Source organism: Mytilus californianus, unplaced genomic scaffold (genome assembly GCF_021869535.1).
Source record: "Mytilus californianus isolate M0D057914Y unplaced genomic scaffold, xbMytCali1.0.p SCAF_11, whole genome shotgun sequence".
Taxonomy (NCBI): domain Eukaryota; kingdom Metazoa; phylum Mollusca; class Bivalvia; order Mytilida; family Mytilidae; genus Mytilus; species Mytilus californianus.
The window spans coordinates 42817705-42844305 of NW_026262593.1; the positions used below are offsets into that span (position 1 = coordinate 42817705).

The following is a 26601-nucleotide window of genomic DNA, read 5'->3' on the forward strand; positions in this document are numbered from 1 at the left end:
ATCAGGTTATAATTTACTTCTGATGCTAACTAACAGTGGGGTAAATTCTGCCATCATAATGACTAATGACTGTATTTGTGATGCCCATACGATGGATGTTCCCAACAATAGCTAACTTACTGTGGGGTAAATTCTGCCATCATAATGACTAATGACTGTGTTTGTGATGCCCATACGATGGATGTTCCCTACAAATAGCTAACTTACAGTGGGGTAAATTCTGCCATCATAATGGCTAATGACTGTATTTGTGATGCCCATACGATTGATGTTCCCTACAAAAGCTAACATACAGTGGGGTAAATTCTGCCATCATAGTGGCTAATGACTGTATTTGTGATGCCCTTACTTTGGATGTTCCCTACAATAGCTAACTTACAGTAGGGTAAATTCTGCAATCATAATGACTAATGACTGTATTTGTGATGCCCATAGGATGGATGTTCCCTACAATAGCTAACTTACAGTGGGGTAAATTCTGCCATCATAATGACTTATGACTGTATTTGTGATGCCCATACGATGAATGTTCCCAACAATAGCTTTGGCTCTGTCTTTATTAGCATCATTTGCAAATATTGTACCAGTATTCTTCATAATAGCAGCTGGGGATAAAAAATGAAAATTTTAGGCAATAAAATACTGATATTTTCTGGAAAGCAATTAAAATATTTTTGTTACACATAAATATTTGTATAAACAACACATGAGTATATCTTAAAAGTGCTGTGTGTTATTATTATTGATAATATGACTCTAAGAATGTAACACAGATATGATGTAATAAAAATAATAGCTCTGCCATGTCAATGGACAATTTTGGACATGTTGTTATTTTTCAGACAGATATATCTTTTTTAAAACTAGAAGTGTTTTTCAAGAGAGTAAAAGATCATACCATAGAGATGAACAATAAGGCAATGTTAGTTGCATCATAGTATAGCTCTGGCATTTTCACATGGTATAGTTTAAAAGGCATTTTTTAAATCAAAAAGTTGCATGTTTTGTCATACTAAGCATACAGATACCCCACTTGTAATAGGAATTAAGGAAAACAGTAAGCAGGTGTCTGAAAAACACTCACACATTACAACACTTTCAAGATGATGACCACTTATAGTCATTCCATTTTAGTAGTTCCTTTCTCAGTCAAGAATCATACAGAAAGATTAAAGCAAAATCTAAGAACATGGCCATAAAAGATCTAAGTAGATTATTCTGACAGGTTTAACTATACCTTTGAAGTTTTAAGTTATTTTGGGGATATTTGTGTGGCTTAAATTTATGAACAGTACAAGATAGTTCTAAGGGCTGTTCCATTAAAACACACATGGTACCCAGGGAAGGCACTTTAAAAATGGGGTAACCACCAATAGAGGCAAATTAAAATTTCACTTACATTTCCACTATGCAAAAACAAAGATGACACCCACCCATAGTTGAGATTTGGAAGTGCCTTCCCTGGGTCCCATGTATGTTTTTATGGAACAGCCCTAATTTTGTTATAACTCACCAATATATGTTGTTTTACCACCGGGAGCAGAAGCCATGTCCAATACTCTTTCATTTTCCTGTGGAGCTAGAGCCATCACTGGTAGAAAACTAGAGCCTCCCTGTAATATGTAGTGACCTGCTAAATATTCTGGTGTAGCACCTGTAAAATATAACCACAATATATCATTAAGGTGGAAATATTCACAGCAACAACTTGAAAGAAGGACTGAAATACTGCCTAACTAAGTATCCTTGCCTTGATTGTCAAATTAATATCTTGCAAGATAAGGATAAGCTTTAATAAGAGTGTAAGTTGAGGTACACACTTCAACTATTCATTTATCCAACAATCTGATTAAGTGCAAAGCAGCCTTACTTATACTCATTTTTCCATAATTCAAATTTAACTGTGGGTTAATTTTTATAAGGTCCGATTAAACAATTATAGAAACTTAAAGAATATTCATTCATTACCTAGTGGAACCTGTGAGTCATATACAACCAGACCAACTTTGGACCATTTACCAATAGGATCTAAATTGACACCTCTGTTAATTAATGCTTGGGCCAAGTCTCTTCTCCTTGTTTTTAAAGTATTAGTTCTAATCGTAACTGGTCGCTGAACTTCATTTGCCTCCAAAAACTCATGTATCTGTGAAGAAACAGCAAAATAAGTACTGGAAAAAAATCACAGTAATGGCCTATCATGAACAATGTAATGCAAACATAAAATAATAACAGATATTGGTATAATATACAAGAGAAATAAATATAATTACTTGCATGTAAATTCAGAAATTATTGCAAGGTTTTAATCAAAGTGAATAATGCGACTGAGTGAGTATCACAGTAATAAGAACTCTCATTCGGATACCTGATAAACGTTAACTCTATGCTGAATTTCCTGAAATCGCAATAATTAATCTCACTTTTTTGCCCATTCTTCAAAAATCGCAATAATAAATTCACACAATCATGTCTGAATTAACAGTGTATTAAAAAAAAGTTTAAAAAACAAGAGAAAAAAGTTTTTTTTCTACAATTTGTGTAATAAGTATCCAGGGGAGACAACCAGAGACATTATGCTTTTTAGGGGTAAATTCAGTAAATAAATATACGTCATCAGGGACCGCCCATTTGGGGGAGAGCTTTCTGTATAAAACTGAAGTCATGTGCTCTTCTGATTGGTAGATAATGTTTGTAATAAATATTTTTTGATAGATGGATAAAAACTAGAGTTGAAAAAAAATAAAAAATAAATGCTGAATGTACTAAATTTTTTTACTACAGGGTTGAAAAGTAATGGGGGTCAGTGAAGGAATTAAGTGCGAATCTACAGTGTTTGTAAACAAGGCCATGTGAATGCCCAAAAATGCCGCATGACCCTATGTTTTTATTGTTGCAAATGATAGGGCTACATTTGTACTTTCATGAATGATATATGAAATTTTCTAATTTCTAAAGGTAAATCAGGTATAAATTTAATTCAAGACATAGATTAGCATTACAGTCAATGGGAGATTTTTTACTGAATTTACCCCTTTAACAGTACACTGATAATTTTAAAACCTTTTTTAACATCCTTAGATGAAGACATTCAAAGCAGCCAGTTGTATTTCTATTAGTTTCTGTTAATTGACAAACCAAAAAAATTCACAAAATTTTGCTTATTTTCAAAGCATAACATAAGTGCTTAATTTTGGCAAGTTTGTGGTATCTAAGCTGCATTATTCTTCTGTTTTTCTAAGATAACTATAAATTTTAGATATTCATCATTCATTTCACAAACTATATTATGATATGCAGAAATAATTTAGTTACAAACGATTTAACTTGAGACACTTTTGTTTGATGATTATCTGATAATAAATTTAGTAATTCAATTCAAATTGAACACATCCTGCCTAGCTTTAAATAAACTATGTAAATTTTCTTTCTTTATATACATAAGAGTTTTCATCTTCTACAATTTATCAAACAAAATCGAATTCTGATAATTTCCAAGTATTATTAGAATTGTTACCTCAAGGGGGAATAACTGCATCAGTTTTTCCATCAGGAAGTCATTATAACTGTAGTAAGTACAAAGATCTTTTCTCAGCTGACCGATATATTCTTGTCTGCTCCTAAAATATGGTCAAGTTTTGATATAATTAAACATTTCCTGTATACACATAACCATATAGTTAAAACAAAAAAGCTACATCAGGCTACAACTGAATAACTCAAGCAACTGTAAACAAGGTCTAAAACTTTTCAAAAACAACTAGGGAATATGTTTGCATCTTTCCATATTCAAAGAAGTTATTAACTTGTATCATGAATTTTCAGAGGGTTTATTTTTTTACACTAAATTTTTTTCAATAATTGCATTCAGTTGTACGTCTTCATAATTTCAAAGTTTTAGATTGCACTTCAAAATAATAAGTGAAAAAGAAAAATTTATTCAAAAATTTCTAAGGAAGACAATTTCTGATATAGCTCATTGAGCTTATTGAACTATAATTACAACACATACAGATTTGCCGGCGCTGGACGATTGCGCTTTTTCATAGGACATTTATGCTTTTTTTGATGGACATTTGCGATTTTACAATATTTGCTTCTTATGACTTCCCTCCTATTTTACCCGGGCTTAGGACCGGTAGGTTTGACCTATATAGTTATCAGAGTTAAAGTTAAACTTTCATTATGGTTAAAAGTTTAATAGTTATTTCATAGCACATTCGTGTTTAAAAGTCATTTCATAGCACATTGATATGTTATCTATAGCTAAAAGTAAACATTCTAAAGACATAAAGACGAGTTTAGTCATCACAGGTCAGTTTTCGCTTGATATATGAAGCCTAGGGAATGAATAAATATAGCTCTTGTAATCTGTCCTGACTTATATTACGCCCACAATTCAAATAAATATTCTAGTTTCTCTTTCTCAAATCTTGACTGAGGTCCCTGTTCATCAATATAACGAATTTGAATGTTACATATATTAACTGACTGTTGTTCAATGATAAAAATCCATTGTGACATATACATTTTTTTCCTTTGCTAGTCTATAACTTTAAAACTCTATGTTTAAGACTGTGCAACAATTCAGGAAAATGGCAGTTGTTATTTTATAGTTCGTTTCTGTGTGTGTTGCATTGTCGTTTGTTTTTTGTTCACTTCAGTGTTTCTGTTGTTTCGTTGTTTTCCTCTTATAGTTGATGTTTCCCTCGGTTTTAGTTTGTAACCCGGATTTGTTTTCTCTCAATCGATTTATGACTTTCAAACAGCAGTATACTACTGTTGCCTTTATTTATCAATGTGAACAAACTAACCACAAATATAAGTTGAATTTATTTATGTAATGATTACAACTCATTAAAACTGAGAATCCACTTGAATTTCTGTGAAATTTTTACATGACAGTGAAGACTGGCAAATATTTTTTTATAACAGCTATTTCTTTCTCTGGTTAATAAATACAAACCTTCCTTCAGTTCTCCTTTCTTTAAAGTCGGCCAAGACACCCATGACTTCTTTTATCCTGTTCTGCACCAGTGTAATATCTGGAGGCTGATTTGGTGAAAAATGTTAAGGAATATATTCTATGCTTTAATATGAAACTAAACAAAATTAAAGTAAAAGCCTCATTTTTAAATAAGGATATTTACTTTGTATTGTCATTTATCTGTATTTTCACACATCAAAAGTAAATCATAAAGATTTGTATAAATTATATGATGAAGTTTTATGTAACAGACTACATGTATGTAAAGTTAAAAAAAAAAGAGAAACATCAAATATATACAACAGCAAAAATGCTCCGTCTGGCAAACTAAATAATTACCTTGCTTTATAAAATCTTTGTATTACTGTTAATTCAGAAATTATTGCGTCCACTTATTATTGCAATTTTTGAAAAATGGACAAAAATGAGAGATTATTTATTACGATCTCAGGAAAATCTGCATACAGATATATGTATCAAATATCAGAATGCGAGTTCTAATTATTACGATATTCACCCAGTTGCATTATTTGCATTAATAAAAACCTCGCAATAATTTCTGAATTTACAGTACTTAATTGCAAAATTATTAGACAGAGACATAAGATCCATCCTGTTCAGCTTTTACCTATTCTATTTATTATCACTATTTTACGAAATTTTCCTTTGATCTTACTGACTGGTAATTTCCTTTCTCGGCACAGTAGAGTGATATGAAAAATTATCGCTAGAAACTAAGGGCGCACGTGCCCGTTGTCAATGAAATTAACAACATCGTCATAGGTAAAATAGCAAAAAACAGAACATTGGTCATCTCAACTTGATTGCTTTTCTCACTTTCGCCGTATCGGCTCAAGCGAGAAAATCAATCTCGTGGAGATGATCAACGATAATCTATAATTATATTGTTTAGCTTTTTATAATAATAATAAAAAAATATAACGGGTAATATTTTGACTTCTAAAGACATACTCAATTTAACATTTCAAACTGTACATTAAATGCAAAGAAGAAATGTCAGCCTACATAGACTCCGAGCTGAACAGTCTTTACTCCTCAAAGTTGTATGCTTAGCAAAGAAGCAGAATGTATAACAATTCAAAGGTCACTGATCTGATCAAGCCAGGAAACAAAGCCACATTCTCACATACTAAAGGATGTATTCTAGTAGAAACTACCAATGGTACTCTTAGAAGAAGAAAACAATAGATATATTATGATCATGATAGCTTACATGTGCTGCCTTCTAACATTGTCTAAAAGCTTTAAAAAGAAAAAAACACAATAAAATGTATGAATGATATGCGAAGGGTCAAGCTATTTTAATCCTCAGTAAACATATAACAAATATATACATTTATTACATTGAAGTAAGTTATTTATCCCAATCTATCCTACAGATCTAGGTTCATGCAACTATGAAATCTGTCAGTGAAAATATCAAAACTGTGTTCACAAGTAAACAAAATAATTGAGAGTATAAATATGTAAACTGTTGTCAAGTTTTAAACCAAAACTCTTAACTGACCTTGAAAAATGTTCACTAGGTAACACAGATTAACTCAACATTGGAATACAAGTCAACAAATATCATCCTTTAACACTTTGTAAAACAAATCACAATGATTAGAAAATCTAACATGTGACTATACCTACTTAAAAACAATATTCACTTGTGAGTTTATTTAAAAAAAACATTTTAATACAAACTTAATCTAATGGGACATCCCATTTCTGATCTGAATTACCTTACCTAAAATGGAACTGCCCCATGGAATAAACCATTCCTAGACAAATCTATTTTAACATCAGGGACATACCATTTCTGGCCTGCTATACCTTGCTTAAAATGAAATGAACTGTTCTAGAATAAACCATTCTCAGCCAGGTCTTTTACAATATAAAATGGATTTTTTTTCTAAAAAAACATTCTCTTCAGAATTTTACCCGTTGTAAATTGGACTTTCTAGCTTTAATGAGATTATAAAAATGTTTTTTTTATAAAAGTTAAACTACTTTTCTAAAGTCTATCAAAACTATATATCCACAAAGGAAACTATCATAGACTTATTCAGTATCAATTTGTGCTAGATTCAGGTAAATTTTCAGATGAAACTTCACACAGAAAATCAATATAATCTTTTTTACTTTAAACAGTAAAGAAAACCAGAGCTTCTTAAAACCTATCAGAAATTTTACTGGGAGAGTCTTGAATCTTTGTCACAAAGAGACTAAATCCAAACTATGAAATATAGTAAGTAAGCTACATAAAAAAAGGATATCCCATTGTTCAAATCAGAAAAAGTATACACACTTCATACACATTTTAACAACAAAATGAGAAGTAGCATAATATTGAACCTACTTTAATAAGTTTTTTCCCAAATAATCTATGCAGGTATCATAGCTACAGGCATGTCAATAATAGCCGAAAAACCATGGAAATAATTTACACTTTGAGAAGTGCCCTTTTTAATAGTAAGACAGTATATCATTACAATGGGCAAAGGCTTGGACAAAATAAGAGGAAAAGGATATTTTCTTGTTCCACTTCTTGGCCACTTGGTAATGTGAATTTCTCTGTCTGTGTAATGTTGGTCATCAGTTCCTCTTCAGCAAGTTTTCTGGTAAAAAAAAAGATGAAAACATAATCTAAAGCCACAAAATCAATTCTAACAAAAGGAATTTACTATGACATTCAGAACAAGAAATTATTGTAACAGGATGCTGTTACGAAGTCTCCCAAACGAAGCTCCCATAATTCGTAATTCCCAGGGTCGCCTGACATTGGGCAAAGTCCAGTGAAAATTGGTTTGGTCCAGTAAAGTTATATGCATTAGTGATGCCTTGGGACTAACCCTGTATATCATTCAAATCATCTTGGCATGACAAACCAGAATATATATGGTTTAGGGGTGGGGATCTCGACCATTTACAAGATATTAGAACTTTCTCAAATGGTAGGGGGTCGGGATGACCCCTGGGGACTAACCTTGTATATCATTCAAACCATCGTAGCATGACAAACCAGAATATATATGGTTTAGGGGTGGGGATCTTGACCACTTACAAGATATTAGAACTTTCTTAAATGGCATGGGGTGGGGGTGACCCCTGGGGACTAACCCTGTATTACATTTGATGTGCTTTATCATGACAAACCAGAATATATATGGTTTAGGGGTGGGGATCTCCACCATTTACAAGATATTAGAACTTTCTCAAATGGCAGGGGGTCAGGATGACCCCTGGGGCCAAACCATGTATATCATTCAAACCATCTTAGCATGACAAACCAGAATATATATGGTTTAGGGGTGGGGATCTCGACCATTGACAAGATATTAGAACTTTCTCAAATGGCAGGGGGTCGGGATGACCCCTGGGGACTAACCCTGTATATCATTAAAACCATCTTATCATGACAAACCAGAATATATATGGTTTAGAGGTGGGGATCTCGACCATTTACAAGATATTAGAACTTTCTCAAATGGCAGGGGGTAGGGATGACCCCTGGGGACTAACCCTGTATATCATTCAAACCATCTTAGCATGACAAACCAAAATATATATGGTTTAGGGGTGGGGATCTTGACCACTTACAAGGTATTAGAACTTTCTTAAATAGCAGGGGGTGGGGGTGACCCCTGGGGACTAACCCTGTATTTCATTTGATGTGCTTTATCATGACAAACCAAAATATATATGGTTTAGGGGTGGGGATCTCAACCATTTACAAGATATTAGAACTTTCTCAAATGGCAGGGAGTCGGGATGACCCCTGGGGACTAACCCTGTATATCATTCAAACCATCTTAGCATGACAAACCAAAATATATATGGTTTAGGGGTGGGGATCTTGACCACTTACAAGGTATTAGAACTTTCTTAAATAGCAGGGGGTGGGGGTGACCCCTGGGGACTAACCCTGTATTTCATTTAATGGGCTTTATCATTTAGAACATTTTCAATTAAAAAGATTGTGTCTATCACAAACGGTTTTCAATTTATAATCATTTGAAAATTTTTTAAAATAAAATCCCATAGGGTTCTATAGTAAAACCCTCTTTTCTTTTTGCCCCTCAAAGTACCCCTTTATAAACCCCATTGCACAAACAAAACCCTGATTGCACCACTAGACATGTTAGTCTAACATATTGCGAAACCCTAAGTTAATCTGACAAGAGGTTTTGGAGAACGGGTGCGGACAAGTTCAAATTTAAAAGCGGCGGAAGAATGTTAGTCTAACATATTGCGAAACCCTAAGTTAATCTGACAAGAGGTTTTGGAGAACGGGTGCGGACAAGTTCAAATTTAAAAGCGGCGGAAGAAGAAGAAGAATAATAATAATAATAAGAACTGAGCAAAAACAATAAGTCTTCCCAAACTTCGTTTGGGAGACTTAATAAAAGAATAACAAGAAGTCTCACAGAAAATAATTAAGTCACCTATTAAATCTTGACTTTAGAAATGTGAGACTCTCTCGTATAGCAAAATGTAAAAACATATGTGATTTATAAATTGACAAAAATCTTTTTTTGCTATGGACTACTCACTCGTACATCTTGCTGCAATGGCTACTGGGACTATTTACATAATTGTCTTCCACTACATACTAGTAAATTTTTAATTTATCAGTAAACTTTCTGTTTACAGTATAATAGATTGGTATGTTTGTTAAATGGTCTGCAGAAGTATTTTGAATCTACATCTGGTTCTTACCATATAGAAACATGAATGGGAAGTGTTTACAATAGTTTACACTGGCCCTTTTAGCCCAATAAAACTTCAATGGTGTTTTATGTATAGCTAATAGAACTTATTGCTTTCAAAGTATAGTACTTGAGATTTCTTCGTGATTACGTTGAAGATGACTGGAAGCGAGGTGAAAGGACTAGAGCAATGTGGAACAGCTAAAATCCATAGAGGAAGCAAGTATAATTGATGTATTGTAAAATTGTCAAGGGTTATCACTTACTTGTCTCTTGCCTGCTTTTTCGCTAACTTTTTGGCTTTCTTCTCAACAGGCAACATCTACAAAGAAAATGAAATGATTTGTCTACTGTTATGAGTTTGTTGACAAAACCTACTGAAGTTACCTAACTGAATAATCTGAATAATACAACAAGAAATTGACTAACCACTAGAAAATGTGTTTAATCCTTAAAACTCTAAGCATCAATTAACCATGAATATGATCAAGAAATGGAATTCATTAACATGTTTTTTTTTCTACCACTGTTTTTTATTACACATTTTTACTGATGTGTGTAAAAGACAAAACACTCACATCTTCATCATCCTCATCTGAATTCTCATTATCTTCATCACTTTCATCATCTGATGATCCATCATCACTAAAATCATCTGGAATATCATCTTCACTGTCATCATTGTCTGACTGAAAAGCAAGTTTATAGCATATATATAGTTCTTCAGATATTACTATTATTGATAGATGTTAAACAAGGAGTACACAACTACATGCTGTGTGGTGTTCCTAGAACAAGGAAACTTTCTCATAATATTATTACTTTACAGAATAATGTAAGACCTATATAATTTATCTCTACATAGCACCTTCCATATCATATATCATAAGGCATGAAAACAATGCCTTTTCTTTCAGGATATATTTATACATACAAAAGTCTAAAGAAAACAACTATCCTGCAAACTTTTATAGGTATCTGATCGTCAAATTGACCATAGTGCACAAACATGAAGAATTATACACGTGCACCGATACTGATAAAAAGATAGTCGATAATGAATAACATGTTATCATGGTATTGAATGAAAGGTTTGAAATTTGTTCTATTTTTCATGTATCACCTACATCAGCCATTCCAGATTTAGCTGGTTTTAACCAGTCCTTATTGTGATCTGTGTAACCAGTTACTTCCCCTGAATCAGATACATCATTTTCTGAGTCATCTTCTTCCATGTCACTTTCATCTGAAATGAAAAAGAATTTTCTTTAATCATGGTGATCCTAGATATTTAATACAAGTAATTTTTCTATGTATTAACATCAGAACATTTTAGCAACAGAATGAAAACTTTTTTCATTATCAATGAGAACAAAACTGTTTCTATATACATGTATAAGGATGGTTACTGGGTATTCAAATATTCTCTAAACGTACCATGTCAAAAAAATTATTTTGATTCAGAACCATGGTAGTATTATTTCTCGACAGTTTAGTATATACAATAGATTTAAACAACTATTGGGATCGATTTTTTAATGCTCATTTGTTTGTTAATTTATTTCTTAAAACTGCAAGCCTGTTAAATCCTTATTTTTATAGGTCATCAACTAAAACTATTAAAGTGGACCAAACATCATCTCCCCAAAGCGATGATTCCTCAATTACAGAATTTTCAGTGATTCTTGGTTGGTTTTTGCCTTAAATTTCTATTTCTAGTAATTTTGGCCATCTAAGGTCTGTGAGAACTTAGGTCATATTGCTGAAAAATCACCTTTCACATGAATAGAAAATAATTAGAAAAAATAAAATTATAGCAGACAGAAGAGCAATGTTAGCCCCTTTTAACCTTCTGCCAAGTTTTGGTGGAAGTAGATATAATTATCATGATTCATCAGAATTAATGTTACCTTCTGATTCATCAGAATTTTCCTCCTCTTCTTCTATCTCCTCTTTCTTTCTTTTGACTCCTTGGACATTTTTAGGCTTTCCCTTTATATTCTTTGATACATTCTGATCTTTCATCTTTAAATTATTTTGACCTTTGTCCTTAACTTTGGCAGTCTGCTTAGCTTTCTGTTCTTCTTTCTTCTGTCTTAATTTTTCTTTTTTGTCATCTTGTTTTTTAATTCTATTCTTTAATCTTTTCTTTTGTCTGCTGCTAAGCTTCTTTTCTTCTTTGTCATCATCTACAACATTATCACAGTAATAAATATTGAATGCAATCCAAAAACATGTTTTTATTTGAAGATTCTATTAAAGGACTGGATAAGGAAACGCTCAACAAATATATATGAATACAAGAAAATTTGGGGTACGTGTCAGTCAGAAACCCAAAAATGAAACGCTCGTCTGGCGTACAAAATTTTAATCCTGGTATCTATGATGAAATTATTTATGGAAAAAAGGAAAAGTGGGGTATAGTCTAATGAAATGGCACAAGGTTCAACATCATCTGTTTACTGATAGTCTGAAGTCCATGGAAAGTATAACAAATACGGTAAATATCACCATTAGACAATCATTCCATGAAAACAATTGTTGATCCATTTCCTTGATTTGATCTGTATAATAAAGGGAACATTTGTGATATCCAGTTATGGCAGAAAAATAATGAGTTAATAATATATATATATAAAATTGAGAATAAAATGCTTCGCTGGGCGCAGCTTGATACGACCGCAGAGGTCGAACCCTGAATAGTTGGGGCAAGTATGGACACAACATTCAAGCTTGATACAGCTCTGAATTTGGATTGTGATTAAATATTTGACACAGCATAGGTTTCTGACACAGAAAGAATGTGGTCTAAGAACTTCAATTTTTTTAATTTACCTATTATGGTCCAATGTCCAAAATCAAAATACATGGTTAGATTCAGCATATCAAAGAACCCCATATATTCAATTTTTGTTGAAATCAAACAAAGTTTAATTTTGGGCCCCAACTTGGACAAACTTGAAAAATGGTCCCATAATCAAAAATCTAAACACATGTTTAGATTCAGCATATCAAAGTACCCCAAGAATTCAATTTTTGTTAAAATCAAACTAAGTTTTATTTTGGACCCTTTGGACCTTAATGTAGACCAATTTAAAAAACGGGACCCAAAATTAAAAATCTAAAAACACGGTTAGATTTGGCATATCAAAGAACCCCAATAATTCAATTTTTGATGAAATCAAACAAAGTTTAATTTTGGACCCTTTTGACCTCAATATGAACCAATTTGATAGCAGGCCCACAAAATAAAAAATCTAAATACATGGTAAGATTCAGCATATCAAAGAACCCCATATATTCAATTTTTGTTGAAATCAAACAAAGTTTAATTTTGGACCCCAATTTGGACCAACTTGAAAACTGGGCCAAAAATCTAAAATCTAAATACATGTTTAGATTAAGCATATCAAAGAACCCAAGATATTCAATTTTTGTTGAAATCAAACAAAGTTTAATTTTGGACCCCAACTTGGACCAACTTGAAAACTGGTCCCATAATCAAAAATCTAAACACATGTTTAGATTCAGCATATCAAAGAACCCCAAAAATTCAATTTTTGTTAAAATCAAACTAAGTTTAATTTTGGACCCTTTGGACCTTAATGTAGACCAATTTAAAAAACGGGACCCAAAATTAAAAATCTAAATACACCAAGGTTGGCAAAAAAGCGGTCAATACTAGTATTGACCATGCCGGCGGTAAATACTGGTAAATACCGGGAAATACTGGCAAATACTGGTCAATACTGGCAAATACTGGTCAATTGAAATTTTGATAGGACTTTACTATAAAACTAGTCCCTACCTCAGGTCAATTACTTGGTAAATGGATAGATATAGTCACAAGGCAGAAAGTCACTTATTTACTACATTGTAATAAGACAAAAAGTCACAATTAATTAGTTCATGAACATTGTTTAATGAAGATTTATCAAATATTAATTTAATCATACAGCAGATATAGTCATTAACACCATGAAGTCAGTCACTTAAGAGAGACTATATAACATCTGATTTTCTTAACAGTTATTTTGAAAGATGCAATTAAAATTTTTTTTTAAATTGTTTTATATATATATATGTTATATATTTATTAAAAAGAACATTTCCTGCATTTAGAACATTTTTATCATGCTGTTGAATAGTCAGGAATTAATTCATTGTTTAAAACAATCTTTAGAAATCACTTTTATGACTTTTTTCCTGTTATGTCATCATTTATTAGGGGACAGTTGTTATAGTAATTAAACTTTTGACACCTGTTAGCCATATAATAGGTAATGTTCTGATAATCTATATTGCTAGTCACTTGTAATTCTATTTACCTGTAAAATTCAAACCTTTTCAAGAAAAAAATATCTTGATTTATACATGTTAGAATAACTGATATAGCTGCTCAATTTTATATGTATACCAAAAGTATGCAATATCAATACCCCTAAGAACTAAATTAGTCATTTTTAATGTTTTAATAATTAATAACATACCAATATCATTCATTTTTATAAATTGAATCATGCCAAAGGAATAAAGTTTTCCCTCATCAACCATTTTTTTACTAGAATTGATAGATAAGTCAGTCAAAAGAAGCATGAAAATTTCAATTGACCAGTATTTGCCAGTATTGACCACTTAGGGAGTATTGTCCGGGGCGGTAAATACCGGTAAATACCACTGGTAAATACCGGGGGTGGTAAATACCGCCCAACCTTGAAATACACGGTTAGATTTGGCATATCAAAGAACCCCAATAATTCAATTTTTGATGAAATCAAATAAAGTTTAATTTTGGACCCTTTTGACCTCAATATGAACCAATTTGATAGCGGGTCCACAAATAAAAAATCTAAATACATGATTAGATTCAGCATATCAAAGAACCCCAAGAATTCAATTTTTGATGAAATCAAACAAAGTTTAATTTTGGACCCTTTTGACCTCAATGTGGACAAAGTTGATAACGGGGCCCAAAAATCAAAAATCTAAATACATGGTTAGATTCAGCATATCAAAGAACCCCATATATTCAATTTTTGTTGAAATCAAACAAAGTTTAATTTTGGACCCCGATTTGGACCAACTTGAAAACTGGGCCCATAATCAAAAATCTAAATACATGTTTAGATTCAGCATATCAAAGTACCCTAAAAATTCAATTTTTGTTAAAATCAAACAAAGTTTAATTTTGGACCCCAATTTGGACCAACTTGAAAACTGGGCCAAAAATCTAAAATCTAAATACATGTTTAGATTCAGCATATCAAAGAACCCCATATATTCAATTTTTGTTGAAATCAAACAAAGTTTAATTTTGGACCCCAACTTGGACCAACTTGAAAACTGGGCCCATAATCAAAAATCTAAACACATGTTTAGATTCAGCATATCAAAGAACCCCAAGAATTCAATTTTTGTTAAAATCAAACTAAGTTTAATTTTGGACCCTTTTGACCTTAATGTAGACCAATTTGAAAACGGAACCAAAAATTAAGAATCTAAATACACGGTTAGATTCGGCATATCAAAGAACCCCAATAATTCAATTTTTGATGAAATCAAACAAAGTTAAATTTTGGACCCTTTGGACCTCAATGTGGACCAATTTAAAAACGGGACCCAAAATCCAAAAACTTAATACACGGTTAGATTCAGCATATTAAAGAACCCCAAGAATTCAAGAATAAAACCCCATTGAAATTGATCAAGAAATAAGCAATTTATACGAAGTATCTTCTTTTGCACAATACTGTGCAATTGAATATTTCTTGCTATTGTGCAATACTGTACAATTTACAATTTCTTGCTATTGCGCAATATTGTGCTATTGGATATTTCTTGCTATTGTGCAATACTGTGCAATTGAAGATTTCTTGCTATTGCGCAATACTGTGCAATTGAAGATTTCTTGCAATTGTGCAATACTGTGCAATTGAAAATTTCTTGCTATTGCACAATACTTATTATATAATAATTTACACATCCTGTTTGGTGTGTATCTCCTACCATATCATTATTATTTGCTTTTAAATATTAATCAGAAATAACCAACTTAAAATGGAAAATTTTAAAAGAAAAAAAAAAGGAAAAAAAGAAAAAAAAAGAAAAAAAAAAATCCCCCCCCCCCCCCCCAATTTTTTGAACCCCCTTATGATTCATCACCCCCAAACTCAATCCCAGCCTTCCCTTTGTGGTTTGGTACCTTGCAGTACAATTTCAGAGAGATCCATACACTTGAACACAAGTTATTGTCTGGAAACTAGAAAAATGCTTATTTTTGGCCCCTTTTTGGCCCCCAATTCCTAAACGTTTCGGGCAATTACCCCCAAACTCAATTCCAGCTTTCCCTTTGTGATATGGAACCTTGTAGTACAATTTCAGAAATATCCAAACACTTACACACAAGTTATTGTCATGAAACTAGAAAAATGCTTGTTTTTTGCCCCTTTTTTGGCCCCTAATTCCTAAACTTTTGAGGCAATTACCCCCAAAATCAATTACAGCCTTCCCTTTGTGATATGGAACCTTGTGGTACAATGTCAGAGAGATCCATACACTTACACACAAGTTATTGTCTGGAAGTTACAAAAATGCTTATTTTTGGCCCCTTTTTGGCCCCTAATTCCTTAACTGTTGGTACCATAACCCCCAAAATCAATCCCCACCTTCCTTTCGTGGTATTGAACCTTATGGTAAAATTTCATGGAGATCCATATACTTAAACTAAAGTTAGAGTGCGAAAACCAATGTGTCTTCGGACGACGCCGGACGACGCCAGACGACGACGACGACAACGACGACGACGACGACGACGCCAACGTCATACCAATATACGACCAAAAAATTTTCAATTTTTGCGGTCGTATAAAAAGTATCTGCAGGAACAAGAACTAGAGGCTCTAAAGAGCCTGTGTCGCTCACCTTGGTCTATGTGCATATTAAACAAAGGACACAGATGGATTCATGACAAAATTGTGTTTTGGTGATGGTGATGTGTTTGTATATCTTGCTTTACTGAACATTCTTGCTCCTTACTATTATCTCTATCTATAATGAACTTGGCCCAGTAGTTACAGTGGAAAATATTACAAAAATTTATGAAAATTGTAAAAAATTGACTATAAAGGGCAATAACTCCTTAAGGGGTCAATTGACAATTTTGGTCATGTTGACTTATTTGTAGATCTAACTTTGCTGAACATTATTGCTGTTTACAGTTTATCTCTATCTATAATAATATTCAAGATAATAACCAAAAGCTGCAAAAATTTCTTAAAATTACAAATTCAGGGGCAGCAACCCAACAACAGGTTGCCTGATTGGTCTGAAAATTTCAGGGCAGGTACATCTTGACCTAATGAACAATTTTAACCTCATCAGATTTGCTCTAAATGCTTTGGTTTCAGAGATATGAGCCAAAAACTGCATTTTACCCTATGTACTATTTTTTAGCCATGTCGGCCATCTTGGTTCGCGGGCGGGGTCATCGGACACATTTTTAAAACTAGATACACTTATGATGATTGTGGCCAAGTTTGGTTAAATTTGTCTTAGTAGTTTCAGAGAAGAAGATTTTTGACAAAGATTACAAAAATTTACGAAAAATGGTTAAAAATTGACTATAAAGGGCAATAACTCCTTAAGGGGTCAACTGACCATTTTGGTCAAGTTGACTTATTTGTAGATCTTTCTTTGCTGAACATTATTGCTGTTTACAGTTTATCTCTATCTATAATAATATTCAAGATAATAACCAAAAACGGCAAAATTTCCTTAAAATTACCAATTCAGGGGCAGCAACCCAACAACAGGTTGCCTGATTGGTCTGAAAATTTCAGGGCAGGTAGATCTTGACCTAATGAACAATTTTAACCTCATCAGATTTGCTCTAAATGCTTTGGTTTCAGACATATGAGCCAAAAACTGCATTTTACCCTATGTACTATTTTTAGCCATGTCGGCCATCTTGGTTTGCGCGCGGGGTCATCGGACATATTTTTTAAACTAGATACCCTTATGATGATTGTGGCCAAGTTTGGTTAAATTTGTCTTAGTAGTTTCAGAGGAGAAGATTTTTGTAAAAGATTAAAAAAATTTACGAAAAATGGTTAAAAATTGACTATAAAGGGCAATAACTCCTTAAGGGGTCAACTGACCATTTTGGTCAAGTTGACTTATTTGTAGAATTTTCTTTGCTGAACATTATTGCTGTTTACAGTTTATCTCTATCTATAATAATATTCAAGATAATAACCAAAAACAGCAAAATTTCCTTAAAATTACCAATTCAGGGGCAGCAACCCAACAACAGGTTGTCCGATTCATCTGAAAATTTCAGAGCAGATAGATCTTGACCTGATAAACAATTTTAACCCATGTCAGATTTGCTCTAAATGCTTTGGTTACAGAGATATAAGCCAAAATCTAAATTTTACCCCTATGTTCTATTTTTAGCCATGGCGGCCATCTTGGTTGGTTGGCCGGGTCACCGGACACATTTTTTAAACTAAATACCCCAATGATGATTGTGGCCAAGTTTGGTTTAATTTGGCCAAGTAGTTTCAGAGGAGAAGATTTTTGTAAAAGATTACAAAAATTTACGAAAAATGGTTAAAAATTGACTATAAAGGGCAATAACTCCTTAAGGGGTCAACTGACCATTTTGGTCAAGTTGACTTATTTGTAGATCTTTCTTTGCTGAACATTATTGCTGTTTACAGTTTATCTCTATCTATAACTAGAGGCTCTAAAGAGCCTGTGTCGCTCACCTTGGTCTATGTGCATATTAAACAAAGGACACAGATGGATTCATGACAAAATTGTGTTTTGGTGATGGTGATGTGTTTGTAGATCTTACTTTACTGAACATTCTTGCTCCTTACTATTATCTCTATCTATAATGAACTTGGCCCGGTAGTTACAGTGGAAAATACTTTGTAAAAATTTACAAAAATTTACAAAATTTATGAAAATTGTAAAAAATTGACTATAAAGGGCAATAACTCCTTAAGGGGTCAATTGACAATTTTGGTCATGTTGCCTTATTTGTAGATCTAACTTTGCTGTACATTATTGCTGTTAACAGTTTATCTCTATCTATAACAGTATTCAAGATAATAACCAAAAGCTGCAAAATTTTCTTAAAATTACCAATTCAGGGGCAGCAACCCAACAACGGGTTGCCTGATTGGTCTGAAAATTTCAGGGCAGATAGATCTTGACCTGATGAACAATTTTATCCTCATCAGATTCGCTCTAAATGCTTTGGTTTCAGAGATATGAGCCAAAAACTGCATTTTACCCTATGTACTATTTTTTAAGCCATGTCGGCCATCTTGGTTCGCGGGCGGGGTCATCGGACACATTTTTTAAACTAGATACCCTAATGATGATTGTGGACAAGTTTGGTTAAATTTGTCTTAGTAGTTTCAGAGGAGAAGATTTTTGTAAAAAATTACAAAAAATTACGAAAAATGGTTAAAAATTGACTATAAAGGGCAATAACTCCTTAAGGGGTCAACTGACCATTTTGGTCAAGTTGACTTATTTGTAGATCTTACTTTGCTGAACATTATTGCTGTTTACAGTTTATCTCTATCTATAATAATGTTCAAGATAATAACCAAAAACTGCAAAATTTCCTTAAAATTACCAATTCAGGGGCAGCAACCCAACAACGGGTTGCCTGATTGGTCTGAAAATTTCAGGGCAGATAGATCTTGACCTAATGAACAATTTTATCCTCATCAGATTTGCTCTTAATGCTTTGGTTTCAGAGATATGAGCCAAAAACTGCATTTTACCTATGTACTATTTTTTAGCCATGTCGGCCATCTTGGTTCGCGGGCTGGGTCATCGGACACATTTTTTAAACTAGATACCCTAATAATGATTGTGGACAAGTTTGGTTAAATTTGTCTTATTAGTTTCAGAGGAGAAGATTTTTGTAAAAGATTACAAAAATTTACGAAAAATAGTTAAAAATTGACTATAAAGGGCAATAACTCCTTAAGGGGTCAAATGACCATTTTGGTCAAGTTGACTTATTTGTAGATCTTACTTTGCTGAACATTATTGCTGTTTACAGTTTATCTCTATCTATAATAATGTTCAAGATAATAACCAAAAACTGCAAAATTTCCTTAAAATTACCAATTCAGGGGCAGCAACCCAACAACGGGTTGCCTGATTGGTCTGAAAATTTCAGGGCAGATAGATCTTGACCTGATAAACAATTTTACCCAATGTCAGATTTGCTCTAAATGCTTTGGTTTCAGAGATATAAGCCAAAATCTACATTTTACCCCTATGTTCTATTTTTAGCCATGGTGGCCATCTTGGTTGGTTGGCCGGGTCACCGGACACATTTTTTAAACTAGATACCCCAATGATGATTGTGGCCAAGTTTGGTCAAATTTGGCCCAGTAGTTTCAGGGGAGAAGATTTTTGTAAAAGTTTACGGACGACGGACGACGGACGCAGGACGACGGACGCCAAGTGATGAGAAAAGCTCACTTGACCTTTCAGGTCAGGTGAGCTAAAAAAGATGCCCATCAAAATCCAAATAAGATTTTTTTCTTTCTGAAACACAAAATGCAGATGACAAGGCAAACATCAACCAACACTTACAAATACAGCTTCTTTCCTCGTACCACCAAAGACAAGAACAGTTTATGAACACAACTGTCAAATATAGATGAGGTGGAGACATTCAAGAACAGCCTGACATCTTATTTAATGGAGTAGTCACGCAAGCAAGAAGAGCATAATTTTAATCTGCACATGTAAATGTTTTTAATGAACACCGTATTGAATGACTTATTTAGTACTTATGTCATGGTTCTTAATAGACCCTTTGCATTTGAACAATGTATATGTTAGGCCTTTAAAACTTTTCCAATTGCACAGGTTTGTCTAATACTCAGAGACTTTTTTGAGATGTAGACAGCCAATATTGTAAAATTGTTATGATGAACTTTAACCCTTAAAGGGCCTTTGACAGCGATGTTTTTAGAATGAACTTTGTGTCCTACCTGAAATTTATCTTTAACATCATGAACATTGTGCAAAGGAATTCAGAAAACCTCTAGATCTTAAAACTGCATTTTCTGGCTTCATATTTGTCATTACAACATTATACCAGGGTGGGAAAACCCAGGTGGGAATGCCCAGGCTGAGCAATACTCCCAGAAATGGGTAATACTGGGCAATATGATTTGTTCAGTTTATTTTTACACAAAATAGTAAACACATATTGTAGTTTCATAATTTTATTGCTAAATATATACTATATATTTAGCAATAATATTATGAAACTACAATATGTGTTTTTTATGCATTTTATACAGATAAACATTGAAAGTCAGTTTCAGAGATTAAATATTCTATTTCTTCCTTTTTTATAATAATTCTATATACATGATATAAGCAGCAAACAATTAAGCTTCGCACATTTTTGGATACCTTACTGAATCCAAGCTTTAAGTTAATAAATCCAAAGTTTGAAAAAATTCGTTTTTGTGTATGGTATTAGTGAATTGAAAATTTAATAACTGTAAATTCATATTGCTAAATAAACACGCAAAGGGGACATGTCACCCACACTTTTACTTTTAAGAGATGAAAATGTTAGATATTGTAATATAAACAAATCTGTAATTACATATAAATTAGTGATGTACATGTACATTTACATGTAGCACACTTTTTAGCAATGAACAATAATTGTTACATTTATAGTGATTTTCCTTACAAGTATATGTATTTAGTATAATTGAAGAAGAGACAATTATCCACCAAGTTCCAAATGAGGTGGATGTCAGCAACTAAAGGTCACTGTACAGCCTTCAGCAATGAGAAAAAACATTTATTTCTTGAGTTTCTGGACCAATACTTTCTCAAATTTATACACTTTATAATAAGTCTCAAACAAGAGAACTTATAAATTCAAATAGCATGTCTTATAATATCTTTTATATGTTGTATTTGTTATTGATCACTGATCAATCATCTTACAGTTTCAGACAAGTATTTCTTATTACCCATTTAAACACTGGGCTGGGTAATACTCATAAGGGTTTTTCCAACCGTGCACTATACCTTTATTAGTCCGAGATTGCTCTGACATCCAACGGCTGTTTTGCCAGACAAGCTGGGCTTGTCCCATATCCAAAAGTGGATATTTACCCGTCCAAAATTGATGCGACGCCTTGATGCTTCTGGAGCCGACTGAAGCCGTGATGGCCTTGGATCCATAAAAACGGGCCTCAATTTGTTCATTTTTCATTTGTATCTCTTCATTTCTGTAAGTTTCATCTACATTTGTACCTGCCACCCTTTATTTTCTCATATTAGGACAGTTTTCACTGTGACTCATCGATTCCGGCATTTTAACTTTCATTTTCAAATGGACGTCAAGTTACGAGAGACTTCAAGGCCTCGAGACTTAAGTATGGAAATTTTTAAGCTAATTTCGGCCTTGAACCTTCCTAGCCAAACATGATAACAATTGGAACACACTCGTTGGTCACATGATAATCTTTCAAAGTAAACATTTAAATGCCGGAATCGATGGGTCACTGTGAAACCTATCCAAATATGAGAAAATAAATAGTAGCAGGTAGATGAAGAGATAAATGAAAAATGAACAAATTGAGGCCCGATTTATATGGATCCAAGGCCGTCAGTCTGCTCCAGAAGCAACAAAGAGGCGCATCCATTTTGGACAGGCAAATACAGTGAAATATCCACTTTTTGATATGGGACGAGCTTGGACATCCCATGGCCCCAGCTTGTCTGGCAACACAGCTGGACTTTAAAAGCAGTCAAAGGGTTAGTCAAAAGTATGGTGACAATATATTGATATAAATCCCTATTCTAAAAATTTGAGCATTTATACACAAAATCGATACTTTCTCAGACTTAAAACATGCCATTTTATATAGGATAGCGACCGCAATTGACAGTAAAACCTCGTCTGACCCACTGAACAAGCCCCTGTGCCTGAGGTTAAAGTTAACCTTTTTAAAACATCTCCTTTTAAAATTTAAGTCCTATTTTGTGTATGTACATACCGTCTTCTTTCAGTTCCTTCGGCATTTGCGGAGGTTTTTGCTTCTTTGCCTTTCTACCAGGACCTTTCTTTGGCCCATCTCCCGTCAAATCTCTCTTTCTACCCATGATTTATTGCTGAAATTATGAAAAATATTTGTTTCCCCACGTGTTGTGTGTTTTCAATATTTTTCACTTCCGGTTCAAAAATATATAAAGTGAAACGATGTCGGGTATTTATTCTGCGGATATTCAGAATTATTACTTATAGGTTTTTTTTATGGTTATAAATACTGAGTTATAGTCTCAGTTTTTTTCGAAGTTGGACAGATAATGTAACTTTAAAGAACAAAAAAAAGAAACGGTTAAAATTTAAGATACTGCAGATAAATATTGAATGACAAATCATGGCAAATCACAATCTAATCATCCTATTAGATCTATTTGGATGTAAAATCAGCCAAATATTGGATAGTTACCAATGTGAGATTACTATAACACAAAAGTTGCCAATCTCTGTATTATTAATTTCCGTACCAAGGCTTACAATGTCAATTTTGTCGTCAACTGTTCCTTTAAATTTTTTGTGACACACTGACTGAAATTGACCAATAACCTCCGATTGCATTCACTAAAGAAATAGAAAAGTTATCTTGTCAAAATTGGTAGGAAACGACTCCATACCAAATTATAAAACACAGACGACTTAAAACAACAATAGAAGAACGAATTTTGAATAATGAAATTTGCCAGTGACTTCAAAATTTCACATCTTAAAGTTTTCTTCGAATCAGTGGAAATCACTAGGTGACGAATATATAAAACAGGAAACTTTGTCAAAACTACTGAAAGACACCAGTAAATCACGCCAACACAAAGACAACTTGACGAGAATGGTCTAGGAAAAAAGGATGGATCAAATAATTAAGTCTTCAGAGAATGACAATTAACTACTGCACATACCTGTTCAAATCCAACGGTATCATTCCAAGAAAGAAAACATTAATATCATGATTTTTTTTATTACAAACAGGATACATTTGAGAGTTGAAAATATCATTTTGATAAACTTACATGAATATCCACTCACAAAAATTCACAAAGCCGAAATAATTGGACAAATAAAAAGGAACAGAAATTATGAAATAGAACCAACAACCAGAAAGGAAGTTAAAAGGGCCGCACAAAACTGAAATATGGAAAGAGCCCAGCAGCTGCAATGGAATTTTATTTGAGCATTTTAAAAACATGCCAGCCGAAATACTTTTTAACAAACCCTGTTTCATGATGGAAAACATGGAATCACCTGCTTGGATTCTATTGAGAAACATGTACACAAATGTAACAGTTTAAGTAAAATTGAATAATGCTTTATGCGATCAGTTTATCATGACAGGAACAGTGGTTAAAACAAGGTGCGTAACTATCAACCGTATTAAACAAGAGATATTACAATGACACTATAAAAAGCCCTCGAACGAGCACTGGGATACTAGAGAGGACATAGAATAGACAACATCGACGTACAGTAGTGGTACCAATCTACGCAGATGACATAACTTTGCTTGCCTCGAACGAGCACTGAGATACTAGAGAGGACCTAGAATAGACAACATCAACGTACAGTAGTGGTACCAATCTACGCAGATGACATAACTTTGCTTGCCTCGAACGAGCACTGAGATACTTGAGAGGACCTAGAATAGACAACATCGACGTACAGTAGTGGTACCAATCTACGCAGATGACATAACTTTGCTTGCCTCGAACGAGCACTGAGATACTTGAGAGGACCTAGAATAGACAACATCAACGTACAGTAGTGGTACCAATCTACGCAGATGACATAACTTTGCTTGCCTCGAACGAGCACTGAGATACTAGAGAGGACCTAGAATAGACAACATCAACGTACAGTAGTGGTACCAATCTACGCAGATGACATAACTTTGCTTGCCTCGAACGAGCACTGAGATACTTGAGAGGACCTAGAATAGACAACATCAACGTACAGTAGTGGTACCAATCTACGCAGATGACATAACTTTGCTTGCCTCGAAAGAGCACTGAGATACTAGAGAGGACCTAGAATAGACAACATCAACGTACAGTAGTGGTACCAATCTACGCAGATGACATAACTTTGCTTGCCTCGAACGAGCACTGAGATACTTGAGAGGACCTAGAATAGACAACATCAACGTACAGTAGTGGTACCAATCTACGCAGATGACATAACTTTGCTTGCCTCGAACGAGCACTGAGATACTAGAGAGGACCTAGAATAGACAACATCAACATACAGTAGTGGTACCAATCTACGCAGATGACATAACTTTGCTTGCCTCGATCGAGCACTGAGATACTAGAGAGGACATAGAATAGACAACATCAACGTACAGTAGTGGTACCAATCTAAGCAGATGACATAAATTTGCTTGTGTCGAACGAGCACTGATATACTAGAGAGGACCTAGAATAGACAACATCAACATACAGTAGTGGTACCAATCTACGCAGATGACATAACTTTGCTTGCCTCGAACGAGAACTGAGGTACTAGAGAGGACCTAGAATAGACAACATCAACGTACAGTAGTGGTACCTATCTACGCAGATGACATAACTTAGCTTGCCAGTGAGTCGTAAGTACGAAGTACAATCATTGCTATATATATAGTATGACAATACGAGGAAACTAAGACCTAGTGATAATGAACCCAAATTTAAATCCGATTTAGTGCCATTAAAAAGAAAATGTGAGAACTTCTCAGTGAAACTGGTAGATGATAAAAATGGAGCCAAAAAACTGAAACATTTCATTCAGGGATCATTACAACTATGCATATGGACAAACATCATATAATAGACTCATAAAAGCCAGAACAATTTTCTTTATAATTGGAGCAGAACTACATGCACGTCAGGAATTGTTCCCCCGTTGTTTTTTTCCCGAAAACATGATAAACATATGAAATAACTTGACTATAAGGTATAGAGAAGAAAAATACCACTGAGACTACAACTATAGATCTGCAGTCAAAAATGAGGACAGACACACCGTACAGCAAGTTTATATGCTATCTTTGTGGTAGAACCGAAGCAGGCTGTTGTTGACTAAACTTGTACTCTGATATTTTTGGCGGAATTATACTAACTATATTAAAGTTATTGCAGCTAAAACTTTAAACACACTTAAAAATAGAATAAATAGATTCTGGACCAACCAACCTTTAAAATATGATTTTGAGGCAGAGTATGAAATCTTATCCGGAAGTGAGAAAAGAACAATTAATTACAATGACGAAGAAGTAGAGCAGAATATATTGGCACAACAGTGCCAGCATTATGAAGATCCATAGGTATCTATAGGGAAGACCATACTAGTAGTCTACTATTGAATACAAATTATAGATATCCATTGTGTATGACACCACCAAATGAGAACAGTTTTATAAACAGACTGAAAACAAATATTATCAAAATACGGATTACCAAAGGCACAAGATATACGGTAGATACCAACTCAGGAAAAGAGGTCCAGAAAAGTATAAAACAGGCAAAACAAATATATTGGGACAACAGAAGATAGGAGAGGAAGAAGATAAATCCACACGCATGTTATGTCAAGAGATAAACCCTTAACCTATAGGAGATAAAATTGAGAATGGAAATGGGGAATGTGTCAAAGAGACAACAACCCGACCATAGAGCAGACAACAGCCGAAGGCCACCAATGGGTCTTCAATGCAGCGAGAAACTCCCGCACCCGGAGGCGTCCTTCAGCTGGCCCCTAAACAAATATGTATACTAGTTCAGTGATAATGGACGTCATATTAAACTCCAAAT

At 33.6% G+C, this 26601-nt stretch overlaps 1 protein-coding gene across 1 annotated transcript in view; it reads right to left on the minus strand.

The window, feature by feature from the left end:
- Window positions 1–22957, minus strand: part of LOC127720117 (uncharacterized) — a 42968-nt gene extending 20011 nt beyond the window's left edge. Inside the window, exons 1-11 of the mRNA XM_052226536.1 lie at window positions 22776–22957; window positions 11613–11891; window positions 10830–10948; window positions 10281–10391; window positions 9969–10024; window positions 7526–7611; window positions 4967–5060; window positions 3518–3620; window positions 1969–2146; window positions 1514–1654; window positions 466–605 (exon numbers count right to left, since the gene is read on the minus strand). Coding sequence (XP_052082496.1) covers window positions 466–605; window positions 1514–1654; window positions 1969–2146; window positions 3518–3620; window positions 4967–5060; window positions 7526–7611; window positions 9969–10024; window positions 10281–10391; window positions 10830–10948; window positions 11613–11891; window positions 22776–22881 — 1413 coding nt within the window. The 5' untranslated portion in view covers window positions 22882–22957. The remainder of the gene's footprint in view (window positions 1–465; window positions 606–1513; window positions 1655–1968; window positions 2147–3517; window positions 3621–4966; window positions 5061–7525; window positions 7612–9968; window positions 10025–10280; window positions 10392–10829; window positions 10949–11612; window positions 11892–22775) is intronic.
- Between the last annotated feature and the right edge of the window lie 3644 nt (window positions 22958–26601).